Source organism: Danio rerio, chromosome 3 (assembly GCF_052040795.2).
Source record: "Danio rerio strain M-AB ecotype USA chromosome 3, GRCz13ab, whole genome shotgun sequence".
In the NCBI taxonomy this organism is placed as follows: domain Eukaryota; kingdom Metazoa; phylum Chordata; class Actinopteri; order Cypriniformes; family Danionidae; genus Danio; species Danio rerio.
In genome coordinates this window covers 10,802,154-10,824,418 of record NC_141023.1, presented here as the reverse complement: position 1 = coordinate 10,824,418, position 22,265 = coordinate 10,802,154, and the positions used below count along the sequence as shown (strand labels likewise).

General features: G+C 37.8%; 1 protein-coding gene across 4 annotated transcripts in view; it reads left to right on the top strand.

Annotated features, from left to right (window-relative positions):
* adcy9b (adenylate cyclase 9b) overlaps nucleotides 1–21,473 on the top strand; it is a 147,118-nt gene extending 125,645 nt beyond the window's left edge. For all 4 annotated transcript variants that reach the window (XM_087243907.1, XM_087243905.1, XM_087243906.1 and 1 more), the window contains 8 exons: nucleotides 2,710–2,805; nucleotides 5,378–5,607; nucleotides 6,995–7,097; nucleotides 8,452–8,660; nucleotides 9,261–9,420; nucleotides 13,993–14,135; nucleotides 19,419–19,442; nucleotides 19,545–21,473. In XM_087243907.1, coding sequence (XP_087100033.1) covers nucleotides 2,710–2,805; nucleotides 5,378–5,607; nucleotides 6,995–7,097; nucleotides 8,452–8,660; nucleotides 9,261–9,420; nucleotides 13,993–14,135; nucleotides 19,419–19,442; nucleotides 19,545–20,832 — 2,253 coding nt within the window. In that variant the 3' untranslated portion in view covers nucleotides 20,833–21,473. The remainder of the gene's footprint in view (nucleotides 1–2,709; nucleotides 2,806–5,377; nucleotides 5,608–6,994; nucleotides 7,098–8,451; nucleotides 8,661–9,260; nucleotides 9,421–13,992; nucleotides 14,136–19,418; nucleotides 19,443–19,544) is intronic.
* The last annotated feature ends 792 nt before the right edge of the window (nucleotides 21,474–22,265 follow it).

The following is a 22,265-nucleotide window of genomic DNA, read 5'->3' as shown; positions in this document are numbered from 1 at the left end:
TCGCCGACAACTTCGTCCAAACTACGTCTCACAGCCAAAAACACGCAGTATATCTTTTGTTATTAACTACATAATGAGAAAGAAGCGTTTAATGGGGTAGAACATGTACATGTTTGCTCACCTGGGTTTAAAGGGAATTAGCCATTTCTCCTCAACGTTGATAATAAACTACTTTCTTTCTGTATGAAACGTCAAACAGACACGGTTGCTCCTGAGTCCTGTCAAACCTCCACTAGTTTTTCCTCCATTTTGTGCGTCCAAATAAACCGAAAAAAGAGCGCTTTTAACTTCTCCCCCAGCCTCCCGCTGGCCTGCAGCAGGTATACACACACGCACACACAAGTGAAAGCTGCTCTCTCATTGGCTGTAGGCGATCGCTGATGTTATTTTCAGTCTAAACTCAACTCACACGTCATGATTTGAATCGCCGACAGCTCCAGATATTTAGCACGCTAAATATCTCGCAGGCATCGGCGACTCATCGGCGATTCTCTCAGATCGCGTCTTTGATCGTTCATACTGTGTGATTGTCACTCACGTGCACGAGCAGCGATTTGCCTGTGATTTCAGGCATTTGTCGGCGATTTTTTAAAAACCTGTCGGCGAGCCAAAATCGGGGCTAAAATCACGCAGTCTGAACTAGGCATTAGTTTAGGGCGCTTAGCAAATTTGATGAACGTGATCATGCGTGTTGAATCTGAGGGGAGTCGCTCCAGTATGGAAGGCCGTTGGGGCCAAAACGTCTGCAGCGCGTTGTGTGTGTGTCTGTGTCAGGCTCGTAAAGGGGTGTCAGGGGTGGAGTGAGCGACGTATCTGAGTAGGGGCGAGAGGGGTGTGCAATGTATTTAACGACCGGTTTGCAAGAAATTATCATTCATTTGCGGGCATTTGGGAGTCTCTGTGCACTTGCGGGATACTCCTAGTCTTAGCAACTGGATGAATGTAAAGGAGGATTAAGCAAAATAGTTTCTACTCTATAACTAATGTTCTCAACTCACAGCAATAAAACTTTACAATGAGTGCAACAGTTTGTATTCTATAGTTTATTATTATAATTTTTCATTTTCCATATCTGCAATTCCTATATTTTGGCATTTTTTTGCAGTCCACTTAGAATCCAACATGGAAATCAATGTTTTCTTTATTGGCATTGATTGTTTTGAAATTTAAATGTCATTAACATGCCTGTGTTTTCATTTCTGTAATAAATATGGCTGTCAAGCCAGGATCTTGATGGTTTATTGTGGGTATGTTGTTTACATGAAGAAATCTGTGTTACAAGTTAAACAAAAATTCTATTAAACAATTATGTTTTGAATTTAAATATTTTTTGTCTTGCGTTTACATTAATTTTACCTTTAAATAGCCAAAATTACAAGTTTCAGTATTTTAAATGCGATTAATCGCGATTATTTTTTTAAAAAGGTGCGATTAATTAGTTAATTTTTTTTATCGATTGACAGCACTAGTTAAGATGCAACAACTTATTTTCTGATGCTGTGCTCAAAAAATACTTTAGTAATTTATAGTAAGTACTCGTAAAAAAAATTACTGCATTATATAGTGTAATTTATTATCGAAGAGTTGTGAATATATATATATATATATATATATATATATATATATATATATATATATATACATATACATATGCATGATGCTTATGTCAAAATATTTCTCTATTATAAATGACTATAGTATTTTAAATGTGTAACACCTGCTTTTATTGGATTTTTTGTTTTAGCTGTTATATACTATAATACTATATGTTTCTGTTTCGTACAGCATATTATTTACAGTAAATCATTGAACTGAACTATTCTGCCTCATGTTTCATTGACAGTTTTATTGATCACTAAGATATGATTGACTTGGATTTAATTTGCTTCGATTTAAAAATAAAAATTGCAAAAATAGCTCAGATGTTGCTAAACTACTTTTGCCAAGTAGCTTTTAGCTTAGCTTGCTACATTACCCAGGGGGTAGTTTTTAGTGTAGTTAAGCTACATTTTAAGTAGAGTAGCTAATAGCTTAGCTCACTATATTTTTCAAGTAGCTTGCCCAACACTACGTTTCACACACACACACACACACACACACACACACACACACACACACACACACACACACACACACACACACACACACACACACACACACACACACACACACACACAAATTACATGTAAACCCATCAACCTTTCCCAGTGTAATACTCACTACTCACTACTCTTGAGTACTTTTGAAAGGTCTACTTTTTACTCATACTTTGAGTAAAATTTACAACTGATACTTTTACTGTACTCGCACTTCATTTTTAGGCAAGTAATGGTACTTTTACTTAAGTATTTTCAGTTCTCTTTCAATCACTGCCTGTTTAGTAAGAACATGAAAACCGGATGTAGGCCCACTGGATGCAAAACTGTATCTAAATGTTCAATAAACTGCTCCACTTCAAACAACTATATTTTGCCATGCTTTATTGTTTAGCACATAGCAACTGCCTGCTGTAGCAATGCTAACCAATACATTAGCCAAGTGCTAAAAACACTCTAAAACACACTAGCATTGTCAACAAAGTGTAGAATGATGGATCTTTCCTTGTAAAGTCTAAATTCTATCTGCTGTTTTTTATTGTATTAACCAGTAAGTGAGGTGTTTGGCTCTGTGTGTAATCCTTCTTCACGTTCTCCTATTTGTCTCCATCAGTCCGCCTGTCCCTCATGTAGCCTGATAACATCTGAAGACGGACTTGTTCACAGCAACAGCTGCACAGATCCTGAACACAAAACCAGCAACAGCAAGGTGAGTGTTTTAGACAGGAGCTCAGTGAGCAAATTTAGAACACGTCATAGTTTTATTCCCACCTGAACAACTTACATGAGATCTTTTTGTAAATGATGTAGCATTGTTTAGGGGAGTGTTTCCCAACCATGTTCCTAGAGGTTACGATCCAATTTCAGATTATGATAGATTAGGTGAAGTGATGCTTTGTTGCAAGGCTGGCAAACAGCGCCACCTGTTTGTTCTAACATTCAACGGCAGTTTTGCAGAAAGTTATTTTATTTTTAAGTAGTTTTGGACATGACTAAATGTAAATGTTCTAAATGTTTTTCATTCATTCATTTTCTTTTTGGCTTAGTCCTTTTATTAATCAGGGGTCCCTGCTGAAAAATCCAGTTTAAACCAGCCTAGGCTGGTTGGCTGGTTTTAGCTGGTTGACCAGGCTGGTTTTAGAGGGGTTTTGGCCATTTCCAGGCTGGTTTCCAGCTATTTCCAGCCTGGTCTTAGCTGGTCAGGCTGGAAAATGACCAGAAAAACCAGCTTGACCAGCCTAGCCAAAACCCCTCTAAAACCAGCCTGGTCGACCAGCTAAAACCAGCCAACCAGCCTAGGCTGGTTTAAGCTGTTTTTTTCAGTAGGGTCAACACAGCGGAATGAACTGCGAACTTATCCAGCATATGTTTGAAACAGCGGATGCCCTTCCAGCTGCAAACCGTCACCGGGAAACACCCATACACTCTCATTCACAAACATACACTACGGACAATTCACTTGCATCACATGTGCTTGGACTGTGAGGGACACCAAAGCACCCGGAGGAAACCCACACCAACACTGGGAAAACATGCTAACTCCACACAGAAATGCTAACTAGGCCAGCCGAGGCTCGAACTAGCGACCTTCTTGCTGTGAAGCGACAGCACTACATACTGCACCACTGCACCGCCCCACTAAATGTTATTTTACCTTTTGTTACTTTTCATTGTAAAAGGCAAAACACTTCAAGCTGAAATGGGTAACAAAATAACCGTATGGTGATGTAAATATTACCATAGTTTCCCAGATGATTGATTTCATCGGCATGAAATCTAAATTTATTCTTCTTTTTAATTTTTTTATGGAAGTGCTTGCATATGGTAGTGCTTGTAATATATGTGTCTGTGCACTTCATTGTTTTGTAAAAGTTAATTTGCCCTCACAATCTTTTATTTAAAAATCATAACCTTCCCTCCCCTTCGAAAAGACTTTATTCACTTCTGGTCACATGGAATGCCTTTAGGGCGGAGTTATCAGTTCTTTGAGGTGTGGCTAGCAGTCCTTTAATGTGGGTCATTAATGGCGGGGCTATTAGTTCTTTAAGGTGGGGCTATTGGTAATTTAGGGCGGGGCTATACAATCTTTAGGGTGGGGCTATTAGTCATTTAGGGCAGGGCAATCAGTCATTTGCGACGAGGCTATCAGTTCTTTAGGGTGGGCATATTAGTCATTTAGGGCGGGTCTGTGATTTATTTAGGGGTGGGCTATTAGTCATTTAGGGCAAGGCTATCAATCCTTTAGGGTGAAGCTATCAGTTCTTTAGGTTAAGTCGATTAGTCATTAAGGGCGGGGCTGTCAGTTTTTTAGGGCTGAGCTATCAGTTTTTTAGGGTGGGGCTATTAGTCATTTAGGGTAGGGCAATCAGCCATTTACGATGGGGTTATCTGTTCTTTAGGGTGGGGCTATTAGTCATTTAAGGCGGGGCTATTAGTTATTTAGGGTGGGGCTATTAGTAATTTAGGGCAGAGCTATGAGTTATTTAGAGTGGGGCTATTAGTCATGTAGGGCAGGGCAATCAGCCATTTACGATGGGGTTATCAGTTCTTTAGGGTGGGGCTATCAGTCATTTGGGATGGGGCTATCAGTTCTTTAGGATGGGGCTATTAGTCATTTAGAGCAGGGCTATCAATCCATTAGGGTAGAGCTATCAGTACTTTAGGGTGGGTCTATTAGTCATTAAGGGCGGGGCTGTCAGTTATTTAGGACTGAGCTATCAGTTCTTTAGGATGAGGGTATTAATCCTTTAGGGTGGAGCTATCAGTCCTTTTGGGCAGGTCTTTTACTTACTAAGGGCGGGGCTATCAGTTCTTTAGGGTGGAGCTATCAGTTCTTCAGGGCAGGTCTATTACTCATTAAGGGCGGGGCTATTAGTTCTTTAGGGTGGGGCTATTAATCATTTGGGGCAGGGCTATCAGTCATTTAGTGCGGGGCTATCTGTGGCTATTAGTCATTTAGGGCGGGGCTATCTGGCTTTAAGGGTGGGGCTTTTATTCATTTAAAGCTGGGCTATCAGGGGATTTCTCAGTATTTAAACTGTTTTGATCCCTCAGATTTCATATTTTCAAATAGTTTGTATTGTATTTTCAAAAATCTGAACCAAATATTATACAATCCTAACAAAGTATACATCAATGAAAAGCAAATTCAAAATTCAAAAGCTTTCAGATAATACATGAATCTCAATTTCCAAAAGGTAGTTTTATGGTCCACGGTCGCATTATGTGCATAAACTAATAGCATTTTAACACTCTGTGTTCTCCATCTGAATTGTCTTCAGGTCCCGGCAGGCAGGGGTCCTAAAAGTGTGAATGGGCTGTTGAGTCCTGGTGTGGAGCAGCCGCTGACGCACAGCCAGACGTCTCTGTGTGAGATGCTGCAGGACAAGGAGAAGAAGTGGCCCGCCGTCGGAGGAGGAACCATGGACCACTCTGCCCTCATCCCTCTGCGCTCCAAGAACTTCCGCGAGAGGAGCGACGCGCACTTCGTGGACGTGATAAAAGAGGACAGGTAGGAGTCCGCGGCCCGCTGGGACATGAATGTCAGACAAGATGGAGCGGTATTGTTTAACGGCGGCCGGCGGAGGTCATGCTGTGCCCGCAGGGACTCTGCATGCTGTTTGATGTAGTGTGCGAGTGAGTAAGTGTGTGTGTGTGTGTGATGCACTGTGGGCCATTTCTCATGTCTTTCTTTCTAAACGCTGTCAAAGAGTGGCATCTGGTGTTTTAGGGCTCAGTAACTGTTCGTAATCTGTTTAACTGCGCCGCTGTGGACGTTTTGTTTCTGTAGTTGTAAATAAAAGAAATTTTTGAAGTGCGCTCTGCAGTTAAAAGATTGCTCAGACCCTATTTTTATGCAAGTGTGTATATAAGCCCTTTTCTTTGCCTTAAGTTTTCATGCAAACTGTATGCAATTACAATAACAATTCAGTCATTTTCCTGTGGCTTCGTCTCTGAATTATTATGAGTTGCCACAGCAGAATGAAACGCCAACTACTCTGGAATATGTTTTACGCAAAAAAAAAATTATATATATATTTTGTATGTATATATATATATATATATATATATATATATATATATATATATATATATATATATATATATATATATATATATATATATATATATATATATATATATATTATATGCAAATAAAACCCAGCCTGGGCTCAAACCAGCAATAGTTTTGTAAAATATATGTTTTGTAATTATATTTTCTATTGTCAATACTGTGTATTTTAGAAAATGTAATGCAAAGTTATTTTAGGAAATCATTCAGAACTACAGAAATCATTCAGAGATGAGGATTAGATGATCTGGAAACATTTATTATTATTGTTTGTTTTTTTGTTTTTGTTTGTTTGTTTTAATAAATTGTTATTATTATTATTTTTTAAATGTTTGAAAGTTTTTTAAATCACAGGAATAAGTTACATTTTAACATAATATTTGCACCGGAAACAGTTATACTAAATGGTGATAATAGAATAACGATATTGATTATATTATATTGTGCAAACCCTACAGTAATGTGAATGTGAGGGAAAATGTGTCTTTTTGTCGTAAGAATGTCAAACTGCAAATAAAACCAAATTAAATCATTTCTTTAAGCTAATTTACTTATTAAACCATTTTAGAGTTAAAGTCTTGCCATTGTGCACTGATACAGTATTTAATATAATATATGTAATATAAAGCAACAATTATATAATTTCTTGAATCTAATAATCCTCTGATCTTTAAAATAATTTACAGTGTGGCTCGACAACATTTAAAACAAGTATTTTCTTTTCTTCATCACAGTCAATTCCATGCAGAACTTGTGTGATCAATAAATCAACGGACTGAATTCCTCCCGCAGTCTAACGCTGTTTTCTGTGCTTTTGGCGTTGCAGTCTGATGAAAGATTACTTCTACAGACCTCCCATCAACAAGCTGAGCCACACATTCATAGACAGATCCCTGGAGTCGGCTTACAGGACCAGCTACCAGGACGAGGTACAGCACCATTCTCCTCACATCTATTTATCTGTCACTCTTCATTTGTTCTCACAGTCTGTCACCACGGCTTGAGTCTCAGGACAAGTCTGTGAATTTTTACTCAGTAGAAAAACCGCATTAAGAGTGTACAGTGTGTTACTCTGTCTGTACTGCCATCTGGTGGCCTTTCTTCCGAAATGCAGTTAAAGATGCAGTATTGTGCGGTGAAATCAAAATGGACTATATTATTATGGGTGTTTTAGAATTTCGTTTAATGTGTAAACATAGTATTAAAAAGCTCCCATTAAAACTCTTTAAATTTTACCAACAAATGCTCACGACATGGAGGCTTATTTATAAGCACCACTTTGAAATAATGCCAATATCTTGTATGACTTAATAGCCTAATTACCCTAACCTGCCTAGTTAACCTAATTAATCTAGTTAAGACTTTAAATGTCACTTTAAGCTGTATGGAAGTGTCTTGAAAAAATCTAGTCAAAAATATTAATTACTGTCATCATGGCAAAGATAAAATAAATCAGTTATTAGAGATGAGTTATTAAAACTATTATGTTATAAAATGTGCTGAAAACATCTGCTCTCCGTTAAACAAAAATTGGGGAAAAATAAACAGGGAGGCTAATAATTCAAAGGGGCTAATGATATATATATATATAATATGCAGTGAGGTGCCCCGCCTTCATTATTATATATATATATATATATATTATATAGTGGGCCGACGCAGTTTGCGCTACGCCACTGTTGAGTGTGTGTGAATGTGAGAGTGTATGGGTGTTTCCCAGTACTGTGTTGCAGCTGGAAAGGGCATCCGCTATGTAAAATATATGCTGGAATAATTGTCAGTTCATTCCACTGTGACAATCTCTGAAATAAAGACTAAGCCAAAAACCCTTTAAAAAGAATGAATGAATAATGTGTATTAAAAAATTTATGAGTTTTTAAAACAACATCTTTTACCCTTCTGAATGATCTCTTCTCCGATTGGTATTTACTGCAATGAGGGCGGGATCGACCTGTCAATCATGTAAGATCCACCAATAGAAAGCCTGAACCACCAAAATCAATTTCCCCAATAAGTCCAGCTGTGCATGTCAGAAATGAGATATTAAAACTATTATGGTTAGAAATGTGTTGAAACTAATCTTATTTCTCGTAAACAGAAATTGGGGGAAAAATATACAGGAGGGCTACTAATTCTGACTTCAACTCTATATAAAGATGCATTTATTCCTGTATCATCTGGTTCTAGTTGGCTGTTTTTCGAATCAGTTTTTCTATTTTTCGAATCAGATTTCTCATTTGATTTGATGAATAATCTGATCTCTTTCTCTCTGTCCGCTGTCAGGTCAAGACTCAAACTCCTGTGCAGACGTTTGCCAGCCCGACGTTCAGCTCTTTCCTGGACATGCTTCTGTGCTGTTGCGTGTTTCTGGCTCTTTCTCTGGCCTGTTTCCTGCGACCGCTGGTTACCCATCAGCCCCTGCCCACACCAGCGCTCATAGTGGCCGCGGTGGCAGCGCTGCTCGAGTGTTTGGCTCTAATACTCGCTATACGGTCAGTGGCTAGAATATGAGCATTGACTACGCCTTCTTCCTACACCCCATGATGCATTGCGGGAATTATGAGCGGGATTTCAGATTAACTGTGAACAATCAGCAATTCCATTGTATTATTAGCACTTCGACGGCATGATGGCTCAGTGGTTAGCACTGTCGCCTCACAGCAAGAAGGTCACTGGTTTAAGTCTCAGCAGGGCCAGTTGGTATTTCTGTGTGGAGTTTGCATGTTCTCCTCGTGTTGGCGTAGGTTTCCTTCAGGTGCTCCGGTTTCCCCCACAGTCCAAAGACATGCTCTATAGGTGAATTGGATGACCTGTCTTGGCTGTAGTGTATGAGTGTGTATGGGTGTTTCCCAAAAATGGGTTACAGCTGGAAGGGCATCTGCTGTACAAAACATACTATATGGTGGATAAATTGGCGGTTCATTCCACTGTGGCGTCCCCTAATGAGGGACTAAGCCGAAGGAAAGCGGATGAATGAAAATGGGGTGTGCTCATTTATGTTGAGCACTGTATTTCCTGTTTGAGCCTAGGTTGGGATATAGTGTTGCTGCACAGCTCTGATTCAGATGTGTATTCCTCTGTGTGTTTTACAGGAGAGCGTTTTATCTGGACAGTGTGCTGAACTGCACCAGGACGCTCCTCTGGGTCATTTCCGGCTGGATTCCCCGGCACATGATCGGGGCAGTGCTGGTGTCTTTACCAGCCATCGCCGTCTTTTCTCACATCACCTGCAATATGCACGACTCCATACAGGTGAAGACAAGAGCAACCCAGCGGGCACCTTCATGTCACAATGACATCAAAAAACATGTCAAAGTTGATTTGATGTCAAAAACGTGGAGAGGGGTCTGGATGCAGACCTGGTGCAGTGGAATCTGAGCTGCATCCAATGCTTTTTAATGCGCTCACCTAACCCCACCCCTAACCCTACCCGTCACAGTGACGTCACTCACTCCATTGAGTGCATTGTGTCTGACATTGCATCGCTGAGTGATGCAATCTCAGCTTGGATCATGAAGGCTGCATCCAGATACTGTTGAAAACGTGACGTCTATTTTACGTCTGCACATTGATGCACTTTTGACCACCAAAATAAAGACACAAAAAGTATTATAATATAAAAAGTTTTATTAATCAAGCTTCAAATATAAATGACAAGTTTACACTGAAGTTTGTTTCCTTACCATGCATTTAAACTACCCTGATATCAAAATGACATCAAATTGACATCTAATAAAGCATCAAAATCAAGTAAAGGACTGTCCTATAATCGATTCTTTACATGTTTTTTGACACCAGTGCTAGATGTCAATTCGATGCTGCCATTTTGACATCAAGGTGTAGCTATATACAAGGTATATTCCACTGGGAAACACAATGTATAGACATTATAATGCAAATTATATATTTTCTATGCCAAAAAATCTAATTATATTTGTTGTCTATTATTACTCTAAAAAGCACGGTAGCAATGTAGTGAAAATGTATAATACATCATATTGGGATATTAAGGCATCATATTAATGCGCCATATTGTGTTTTGGGCAACACTTTATTTTGAAGGTCTATTTGAGTATTAGTCTCCTTCAACAGGCATTTAACTGACTGTAAGAAAGTTTGCATGTCAACTTATACTTATCCCAACCCCAACCGAACAGTCTACTTATAATCTAATGAGAATTAGTGGGCATGTAGATGCAGTTTAACTTGTATTCAACAAACGGACGACCATCAAAATAAAATGTGACCGAGATTTTTCATATTTAAAACTGAATTTATTAACTTCTGGATTTAAATAATAATAATAATAATAATAATAATAATAATGATGATGATAATAATAATAATAATAATAATAATAATAATTATTATTATTATTATTATTATTATTTTCCATTTGTGAAGACTGGAGTGGTGATGCAAAAATATTATTTTGAGTGTATTTAATATTAAAAATTATATGATGCTAAAAAATGAGCTTTTGTCACTTGAATAAATCTAAAAAGATATATATTAAAAAGTTCTAAATTCGTGATGCTAAAAATGTAGCTTTTTTATTACATGAATTAATAAAAATATAGAAAATAAAATAATTTATGAAAATACATAAAAAAATACATTAAATATTACAAATTATACGATGCTAAAAATGTAGCTTTTGTCGCTTGAATATATATATATATATATATATATATATATATATATATATATATAGATATAGATATAGATATATATATACATATAATAATAATATATATATATATATATACATATAATAATAATAATAATGATGATGATGATAATAATAATAATAATAATAATAATTATTATTATTATTATTATTATTATTATTATTATTATTATTATTATTATTATTATTTTTATTATTACTATTATTTTCCAATTGTGAAGACTGGAGTGGTGATGCAAAAATATTATTTTGAGTGTATTTAATATTAAAAATTATATGATGCTAAAAAATGAGCTTTTGTCACTTGAATAAATCTAAAAAGATATATATTAAAAAGTTCTAAATTCGTGATGCTAAAAATGTAGCTTTTTATTACACGAATTAATAAAAATATAGAAAATATATATGTATATATATATACATATATATATGTATATATATACATATATATATATATATATATATATATATATATATATATATATATATATATACAGTTGAAGTCAGAATTATTAGCCCCCCTGAATTATTAGCGCCCCTGTTTATTTCTTTCCCCAATTTCTGTTCTGTTCTGGGATGATTGTTTCAGCACATTTCTAAGCATAATAGTTTTAAAAACTTTTTTCTAATAACAGATTTATTTTATCTTTTCTATGATGACAGTAAATAATATTTGACTAGATATTTTTCAAGACACTTCTATACAGCTTAAAGTGACATTAAAAGGCTTAACTAGGTTAATAAGGTGAACTAGTCAGGTTAGGGTAATTAGGCAAGTTATTGTATAACGATGGTTTGTTCTGTAGACTATCGAAAAAAAAATTAGCTTAAAGGGGCTAATAATTTTGTCCCAAAAATGGTTATTAAAAAATTAATAACTGCATTTATTCTAGCCGAAATAAAACAAACAACACTTTCTCCAGAAGAAAAAATATTATCAGACATACTGTGAAAATTTCATTGCTCTGTTAAACATCATTTGGGAAATATTTAAAAAAGAAAATCAAAATCAATAGGGGGCTAATAATTCTGACTTCAACTGTATATATATATATATATATATATATATATATATATATATATATATATATATATATATATATATATATATATATATCCTTTAGTGGATAAAGCCCATGATATTAAGAATCCTGTGTGTTTTTAAATCAAAATCCCTGTTTCTTGCATGCTTGCTTAAAAAATACTGTGAAATGAGCACAAGAAACATTTGATTTGCAGCAAATCATTTGACATTAGAACATTAGTGTCAAAACACCTACAGCAAAGTGTCTGGCTCACACAGTAAATGTGCATGCTGGCATAAAACTGTGCACTTAAGTATGTACCCTACTGTACAGGTCTGTTATGCAACACTATATAGACGTGTCAGGTGACCACTGGGTACCACAGATGCAGTAATTGAGGCACTTTTATGCTGCTCTCAGTCAGAGAAGTACTGTTAGAGTCAGAATTATTTGCCCTCATGTGATTTAAAAAAAAAACTCAAACATTTCCCAAAGGATGTTCAGTGGTGGTTCTAGACCAGAGAAACTGGGGGGATAATCTTTCATGTTAATTTATTTGACAAGAAACTTTTTATTGTAGGATAACACATTTTTAACTTTCAAATACATCACATTTTTTCACCTGTAAACTGCAGCAGATACAATTGAAGTCATTTCTTTTTTGCCCTCCCGTTAATTTAAAATAATGTTTTCCATGTGATCTTTGACAAACCAAGGAGATTTTCACAGTATTTTCTGCTTTATCTGGATATGTTTCTTATGTCTGTGATTCAAGAATTTGCTGAGATTCAAGGGTGTTTGTTGACCACCAATCGGTCGTAAAAGCACACGTCTGGTCCGAGCTTTTCCGTCAGTCTATAGCAATCGAGTGGCTACTCTACTAGTAGGCGGAGCTTCATTCGCCATATTGACCGTTACACTTTTCCCCATTCAGAACTATGCGAGTGACATGTCTTTTGTATTTAATAGTTTGGTACAGCGCACCCAGTGAGTGACTTTGATAAGCAATTTTTGACACCCGCGTCGCTAAATGCAGAGGTTTTTTTCTTTCTGCTCAGTGTGCGGTATCAAGTTCCATTTAAACAACATTCTCCCACCAATCCTTACTTCATCCTCGCATCCAATACCTCAGTTTGCCACAGGGCACCAACGATGTTATATGTTTTTTTAAATAAAGGTAAAACTGTTGAACTGCAGTTAAGGTCGAAAAATTAAAAATGAAACACCCAAAATGACATGTTCTCTGATTTTGATGACAGCCTTTCAACAGGTTAGTAGTAGGCTAATGTGATGTTTATTGCATAATGCAAATCTTAAATTCATGCTAACAAACAAGTGATCAAAACAAATATATTAATGCAATTTAATTCAAATATATAAAATATGAATTAATGTATATTTAAACATTAATTAAACTGCACAATTAAAATTATTACATTATTTTTTTTTTGTCAAATAAAATTTTTCTATAGTCATCATCATAGTTTTGTGGATCAAAAGTATCGATTCAGGCACCTTTTTGCTACCGGTACCATTTTAAAAGTGTCAGTTTAGCACTGGGAAATAAACCCCCAAACGATACCCCAACCCTAGTTATACAATGACCTGCCTAGTTACCCTAATTAACCTAGTTAAGCCTTTAAATGTCACTTTAAGCCAGGGGTGGCCAACCCTGTTCCTGGAGAGCCACCTTCCTGCAGATTTCAGTTGCAACCCATATCAAACACATCTGCCTTTAATTATCACCTGGTGTTCAGGTCCTGATTAATTGGTTCAGGTGTGTTTGATATGGGTAGCAACTGAAATCTGCAGGAAGGTTGATCTCCAGGAACAGGGTTGGCCACCTCTACTTTAAGCTGTATAGAAGTGTCTTGAAAAATATCTAGTCAAATTTTATTTACTGTCATCATGGCGAAGATAAAATAAATCAGCTATTAGAGATGAGTTATTAAAACTATTATGTTTAGAAATGTTAAAACATTCTCTCTGAAATTGGGGAATAAATATACAGGGGGGCTAATAATTCTGACTTCAACTGTACATATTTCTGTAAACTGCATGTACTGCACTGCGAGCATGTTTAATTCCTGTCCAATTCTCTCCCCGCAGTTCACCATGTTCACCTGCTGTGCCGTCATCATCGCCATCATCCAGTACTGCAATTTCTGTCAGCTCAGTTTCTGGATGCGCTCAAGCCTGGCCACGCTGGCGGGACTCACCTTTCTAAGTGTGCTCTGGAGCCCTCCGTGCAGGTTCACACCAATCACACACCAATATTATACACCTGACTATCCCACACAGGGGCGGAATTTGTGGGGCGGGGGATTGGGTGGAGGTAACCCACCATTACGCACCCTTTTCACACGAATGTTATAACGCGTTTAACGATCATCAGCATCCTAAATCCTTAAACGTTTAATATATATATACATTTTTTTTAAACGTATGAATATTTATATGTATTATTGTATATATTGTATCATCTTTGCATTAAATTACCACTTATGGGAGGCGTTTCTAATGCAGTTTATGGGGCAGTACAGTAAATTTCTCTGTTCTTGTTGCCGTCTCGCACTATTTTTTATTTTTATTCTGGGAGTCTTGATAACACTATCGAGGAGTTTTTCTTTTATTATTTCAGCAAATAAGATTGTAAAAAATATGATTAGTTGTAATCTCGCAGTCATTGAGCTCTAAGTTTACCAGCTATAATGACGTCCGCTACAGAGAAGAAACCCGGAAATGTAAAAAGGGTCTATTCAACACTGCAAAAAAATAAAAGAAATCCATATTACTCTTCCTGCTAATAACAACCCAGGCTCATTCTGAAAACATAGTCCCATGGACGTTTATGAAGACCAAGAAATACGTCCCGGGACGTACGCATTTGTGCAGTTTTTGTTTTTGCAAATCAGCGAGAGGCCATTGTGTGCGCTTTTTCGCTTCTTGAACGTCTTCCGCAAACGCCATTCATGCCCACGCTGTTCTCGCGTAAACCCAGCGGAGGCCGCTGTCAAGTGACCATCTGTCTGACTGACTGACTGAATGATTGACTGGGCGACCGGCCAATCTGGCCAACCCACCCTCCTCCTCCTTCCCTAAACCCAACTAATTTTACAGACTGACCCGGCGCCCGTTTGCTTTCCTAAACCCAAGCAACGATTTACAAAAGCCGTCTAAAAAAATAAAAGCCCTTGTCTGGTTTTTACCACGTTTTTGGATTTTACCACATTCTCACCCTGTTATGAACCTGATTACTTTATTTTTTGGATTCTGTTTTTGACTTACCTGATTTTTAGAACCGCTCTTCTCCAGACTCGAACCCGGTCATCGCCGTCGTCGTGGTCAGCTCCACTCTGCGTCCCAACTTCGCCGACTTACACGACGAGCTAACTGAACAAACTGGTTGTGGCGGTAAAGCCCTCCACACGGAGGTAAGCGGCCAGTGAGCGTGAAAAGGAACGGCGTCACACCACTCTGTAGCGTTCGCTTAAAAAATGAAATGAAATTGCAGTCCCCAGAAACGTCCGCGGGACTACGTTTTCAGAATGAGCCTGGGTTGGCTAATAAGCAAGTACCCTGTAAAATGTGAGCAACTGGATTAACTTAAAGGGGTAGTTCCCCCAAAAGTGGAAATTTCCTGTTTTCATTTACTAATTAATTCAAACAATTCTTAGCGCTTGTGCGAATGTAGTCCAAATGTAGTCCTGTTGCTTTGATAACAAAACCCTTCATGGCATGAGCTTGGTCAGGTGATGCAGTTTGCTAGATATGTAGTGCAAGTAGAGTAAAAGTATACTAGTAAGTACTAAAGTACTAAACTATTACTTAAAAGTTTGAGTTTCATTCATTCAATCATTTATTCATTTTTCCTGTCGGTTTGGTGCCTTTATTTATTTGGGGTCACCACAGCGGAATGAACCGCCAGCTTATCCAGCAAGTGTTTTTTAAGCAGCGGGTGCCATTCCAGCTGCAACCCATTTCTGAGAAACATCCACACACACATTCACACACACACTCATACACTACGGACAATTTAGCCTACCCAATTCACCTGTACCGCATGTCTTTGGACTGTGGGGGAAACCGGAGCACATGAAGGAAACCCATGTGAATGCAAAGAAAACATGCAAACTCCACACAGAAACGCCAACTGAGCCGAGGCTCGAACCAGCAACCCAGCAGCCTTCTTGCTGTGAAGCGACAGCACTACCTACTGCGCCACTGCTTCGCCTTTATAAGTTTCTATATTTTGAAATTGCTTAGTTTTAGTTTAGTTTTCATTAGTTTCAGTATTAGTTTTAGTTTTTTCTAAATAAGGATATTTGTTAGGTGCAAGATTCAAAATCGACAGAATAAATATTGTATAATAAATACATTTTTTGAAACCTGTATTTAGAGGGCACATGAACACTATCATCTACCACTACCATACCTATCCTCAACTTCAAATACAACAGCCCACAAGATAGCAGCCTTAAGTACAATATGTGTGCAAGGCTGCTCTGAGATTAGATACACAGTAGTGATGGGAAGTTCAGATATTTAATGCGGATGTTAGGACTCAACATACCAAAATTATGTAGACAGCAGTTATAATTTTAATCAGTTAAAACATCACCATGATCTGAAAAATGTCTTACTGTAAAGTTTTGCAACTGATTCATGATTCACTTATTTAAATTCCATTTATGTTACGATTTTCTGTTATGAAATATACTTCATTCATTTCCTTGTCGGCTTAGTCCCTTTATTAATCCGGGGTTGCCACAGCGGAATGAACCGCCAACTTATCCAGCAAGTGTTTAAGCAGCGGATGCCCTTCCAGCCACAACCCATCTCAGGGAAATGAAGTATACTTACGTTTTTTTAACTAGATCAGAGGTGGCCAACCCGGTTCCTAATATTGTAAATAATGTTGAATTTCTTACACTGCCCTATCGTTTCGCTTCACAAGATCTCAGTCATCAGGAGCCATGCTGGACTCATTTGTATGTGTTTATGATTAATCTAAAAAACCTGTCACCATTTACTGCCATTATATGAATCACAACAGATTCAACTCAAAAACGTCTTTAATGTTCTACTGAGGGAAAAAAACATGTTGGATCACCTATGGGTGATTCAATTAATGGGGAATTTTCATTTTTAGGTGAACTGTTTCTTTAAAAAAAGTTACACATAAAATAATTAAATCAAAATCTCTAAATATCTAACTTTCCTGTTAATTTACCCTCAGGTCATCTAAGATGTAGGTGACTTTTTCTTCTTCCTTCAGAACATTAAAGAAGATTTTTAGCTTAATCTGTAGTCCTTTAATGATTCATATACAGTAATAGCAATCATATATTTTAAAAGTTTGAGATTCGTGCAAACAAGTTCAAATCAGTCCCATTGCTGCTGATAAAACACTAGCTATGTTTCCACCCACATATTTGTATGCACATTTTAGATTATCGCATAAAAATGACGCTCAATGGCAATGTCAACATGTGCATTCATTTTGAAGATGAACATGAAAACGTATGCTCACAGCTGAGTGGGATAAACTTTTCATCTGATAAGAAACAATGTGCACAAACTATTATGGAAACATTTACCGAATAAGTTCCAGCATGCACATCGGAAAAGTCATTTTATATTGTTGTAACAGTTCATGTAATGAGTGCGATGGACAGCCTTAATGGACAAACCAGTGGACTGACCATATTGTAAAGAATCGGAAATGTTGTTTTGGTCATTAAAATCTTTAAAGTACGTCCTCACTGTGGTATTATTACCTCCAAAACTTGAGCAGCTTCCAAAGAAGAGCCTCAAAAAGCCATTGTGTATCATCTTCATCTTCTAAGGCGCAAGTAATTTATTATAGAAGAAAAAACCTCACAGTAACTACTGCAGATACCATTTCTCCTTTTGATGTTCGGCCCCAGTTTATCAGGAATCATGAATTTGTTCCCTTTGACTCGCTGTATAGAAAAGCTGTTTCATTCGCAAATCTTTTATTTGATGTTCCAGTTTTGCACATAAGCTTATTCCGCATCTTTGGATGGAAACATAGCTACTGAGGCCTTATGAAGCAAAACATTGAGCCTGTGCAAGAAATTGAACATTATTTACAATTTTATTAGCTTTAATCCACAGCCTGGGTGAACAGTGTGTGCCTCTGGTCAAATTATGATGTATTTAAAACATTTATTTGAAGCAGTTACTTTTCTTAATATTATGGGTCCTATCATACACCGCGCGCAATGTGGAGCAAGGTGCGACGCAATAGTTGTTTGCTATTTTCAGCTTGGCGCAAGAGTTGTTTTGACGTTTTGTGCCATGCTGCTTAAATACCAAATGCATTTGCGCTCATGTAAGCGCCCATAGGCGTTCTGATCTACAAAAGAAGGCGTATTGAGGGGCACTGCTGCTGTGTTGCTATTTTGAGGAACTTAAATAGAAGGTTCAAATAGATCAGATCAAAGCTGGTCTATTGTCCAGCGCAGAGCGCGTTAGTTGTGCGCCTGGCTTACACTGCTTAATACAGACAGGGTGTACAGCAATACGCAAATATCTTTACAAATGAAAAATAGTTAAAATATCAAGTATATATATATATTGGATATAATAAGGATATATATGATATGAATATAAGGGATTAAAATATTACAAAACATATCATTTTCTTGCCTACATAAATATAAAAACCAAACTTTCATGCCTTCTTCATCTCGGGAGGCGTTTTCAGTTTATTCATGACAATTTGCTTTTGTATAATGTTATTATTATTAGCAGTATTATTTATTATATGCATATTTATATTAGTTTTATTAAAAACAAGCTTAGATTTGTCCACCTGCAGGTTTTAGACCATTTGGGGCACAGCATGTGTATTTGGACATAACTTTTTTTTAACACACTTTGTTATTATTGTTCATTTATTCGTTTGCTGGAAATTAAAACTGAATTTAGAAATAGTTTTTAAACAAATTTTAGCGCTTAACAAACGAAATGAATTATTTATAAGCTAACTGATGTCTGTGCGTACAAGGTTTCCCTATCCATGAGAGCGAAAATGAAAGTAGATAATGAGAAGGCCTTATCTCTCATTCTTGCGCTGTAGATGGTCTGTTTAACTGTTTTCTTGCTAGTGAAGCGTTCAGTTTTTCCACTTACAAAGTCCGTCGTGTAAATAGCAAATGCCATATGGCTCAACGCAACTGACTCTTAATGGGAGGTAATGGGAGATGAGACTGATTGGTTTATTCTCAAAACACACCTAAAACTCATTAAGAAAATAAACTCAACCCTTTTAGAATGTGTGCCACGGCGCAAAGCGGATTTTTCCGTGCTTAAATTAGCAAAAGTGGATTCCGACACGCCCTAATTGCTTTCGCGCTCTGCGCTTTGCACTTTGCGCATGGATCTTCAAAATAGAGACCTATAAATTCCTTCACAGTCACTTCTGGTATATTTAACTGACTAAAAGTGTTAATTTATGACAGATAAATAATTATGATACTAACATTTCAATCTTATGTTTCTTTTAGCACTTGGGAACAATTATTTTTGAGGCAAGTCTACAATTTCACACACTACTTTCCATTTTCCATCAGAAGCTTTTACGATTTTGTTTAAAGTCTAAAACTTACTCTTTTTTTTTTTTAATCCACCAGATCCAATGATCTCAACAGCAGCATCAATGACATCCAATCATCTGCAGAAGAACCATCCCGTCTACAGGATCTGCTCGGCCCTGAGGCTTTGGTGGCCTTTTTTCTGTTGCTTCTTCTAGTTTGGTTCCTTAATCGGGAGTTCGAGGTGAGCTACCGACTCCACTATCATGGTAATGTGGAAGCAGATCAGCACCGCATCAAGATCCAAAACATGCGCGACCAGGCGGACTGGCTCCTGCGCAACATCATCCCCATCCACGTAGCCGAGCAGCTGAAAGTGACTCAAAGCTACTCCAAAAACCACGACAACGTTGGTGTCATCTTCGCCAGCATCGTCAACTTCAGCGAATTCTACGAAGAAAGCTACGAAGGCGGGAAGGAGTGCTATCGTGTGCTCAATGAACTCATCGGAGACTTCGACGAACTTCTGCGCAAGTCCGACTTTTCCAACATCGAGAAGATCAAGACAATCGGCGCCACCTACATGGCGGCATCCGGGCTCAATACACAACAATGCAGCGACCAAAACCACCCGCACGCCCACTTACGAGCACTCTTCGAATTCTCCCTGGAAATGATGCGAGTGGTCGACGACTTCAATAAAAACATGTTGGGCTTCAAGTTCAAGTTACGAATTGGTTTTAACCATGGACCGCTCACCGCCGGAGTCATCGGCACTACTAAACTACTCTATGATATCTGGGGCGACACGGTGAACATCGCTAGTCGGATGGACACTACAGGTGTTGAGTGTCGCGTTCAGGTTAGCGAAGAGAGCTATTGCGTGCTTAGCGGAATGGACTATGAGTTTGATTACCGCGGTACGGTCAATGTGAAAGGCAAAGGTCAGATGAAGACCTATCTTTACCCAAAGAGTGCAGATAGTGGACCTGTGCCTCAATACCAACTCTCAGTCTCTCCAGAAATTCGAGCGCAGGTTGATGGCAGCATCGGACGTTCGCCAACTGATGAAATCGCTAATATGGTCCCAACAACCAGTGCCAGTAGAGTAGGTGCGTCTTTCTCTGTGAGTTCAGGACTTACTGGACAGGGCTACGCTGGTAGAGACTTCCCTGAGAAGGTTGCTGTAAGCAACGGTACATCTAAGACTCAACGATCTGCATCCGCTGTTGGCCTGACTTGCATACCAGAAACCAACCTGAGCGCAAGTACCACGAGTTTTGATAAACCAGCAGACCCAACTTTGACCTCTCCAATATGGGTGGAAAACACCATTGGAAGAAAGCAGGGAGAAATCGCGTACATGGGTGAAATGACAAAACTTTGACTGGAAAACAAGCCAACGGTGTTGGTCGTAACCCTTTAAACATGGGCCTGCAACCCTCTGAGTTTCTAGAGATAGGCATGTTCATGCTAGAGTAGATTAGCATCCGTGTACGTGGAGTGGAGAATTCAAGCACACAACCTTAAAGTGTTTTTACTTTTTGCTGAAGCAGGAGATGCTTCCACAACTGGTGGTGTTGACGGCGTAAACCTCAGAGGAGCCGCATTAACCATTTCGACATGGTTAGATGCTTTGGGACAGAACTTAAGAAGTCCCATCCTTAAGTAGAATGAACCAACATGACAAAAATACTATAGTAATTTATAGTAAATGCTTTAGTGTCTTTGAACCATGCTTGAATTAATCTGTTGTGGTAATTCAATAGGTGCTATGGTAACACAACAACTATAGTAATATCAACAAAACCTGCAGTATTCTACAACTATAGGGTATATTATGCTACAAGACACCACAGTTTACTGTAAAAACTGATGCATACTACAGTATTTATTACAGTTCACTACAGTTAATACCACTGTAGCATTCATTGAAGAGCCCCTATTATGCATTTAAAAGGGTCATATTTTGGTTTTAGGGTCTCCAGAAACAGACTGACATGCATGCTAGGTCAAAAAACACTTTCATTGTCTTATAATATGCACTTATTTTTACCTGATTATTCCAACGACTCCCATTTGATTCATTCAGTGATTCATTTGTTCCCAAACCCCTTGTTAGCACGATGCTAATCTGCACTTGAGCATTGGCATTGAGCCAAATTGGCTCAATGACACAGTCTTTAGCAATTGGTCCACTGTGTTCAGCGTGAGACAGAGAGAAACGCCCACCACAGCTTATCAACATTGTCGAAGTAGTCAAAGTGCATGTGTGAGCCCAATGTAGGAGTGCATTAAAGCAATGCAGTTAAACACCAGCATATTGCTGTATTCTTAACCACGACACACATTCAGTATCAATCCACACATTGGCAAAAGCTGAACTTTTCTGAACCTTGACTGCTGCATGGTGGCCATAGCAAAGACAAACGGCAGAGGATTGAGAGCTCACAAACACATTTAAATCCATAAAGAAAGCACCCCTTGCCACGTTTTCAACGTGGCTTTAGATGCAATATGAGAATATATAGAGTTAATCAGATACAGTACAACCCATGTGGAGTAATTACAACTAACACAACACAATTAAATGCATAATTTGCAAACTAGAGAAAACAAAGAGGCAGCCATTTACACTTACACTTGTGAAATGGAGGAAGAAACTGATCCGTGAACTGTGTACTGTAAAGTCCCTGTCAAGCTCTGACAAAGTCCCATACATCAATAGTTTTTTCCAACCCAGGCTCATTCTGAAAATGTACCTCTACAGACATTTTGGAGACCGCAAAATACATCGCAGCGGCATGTTTTTCTGCAGTT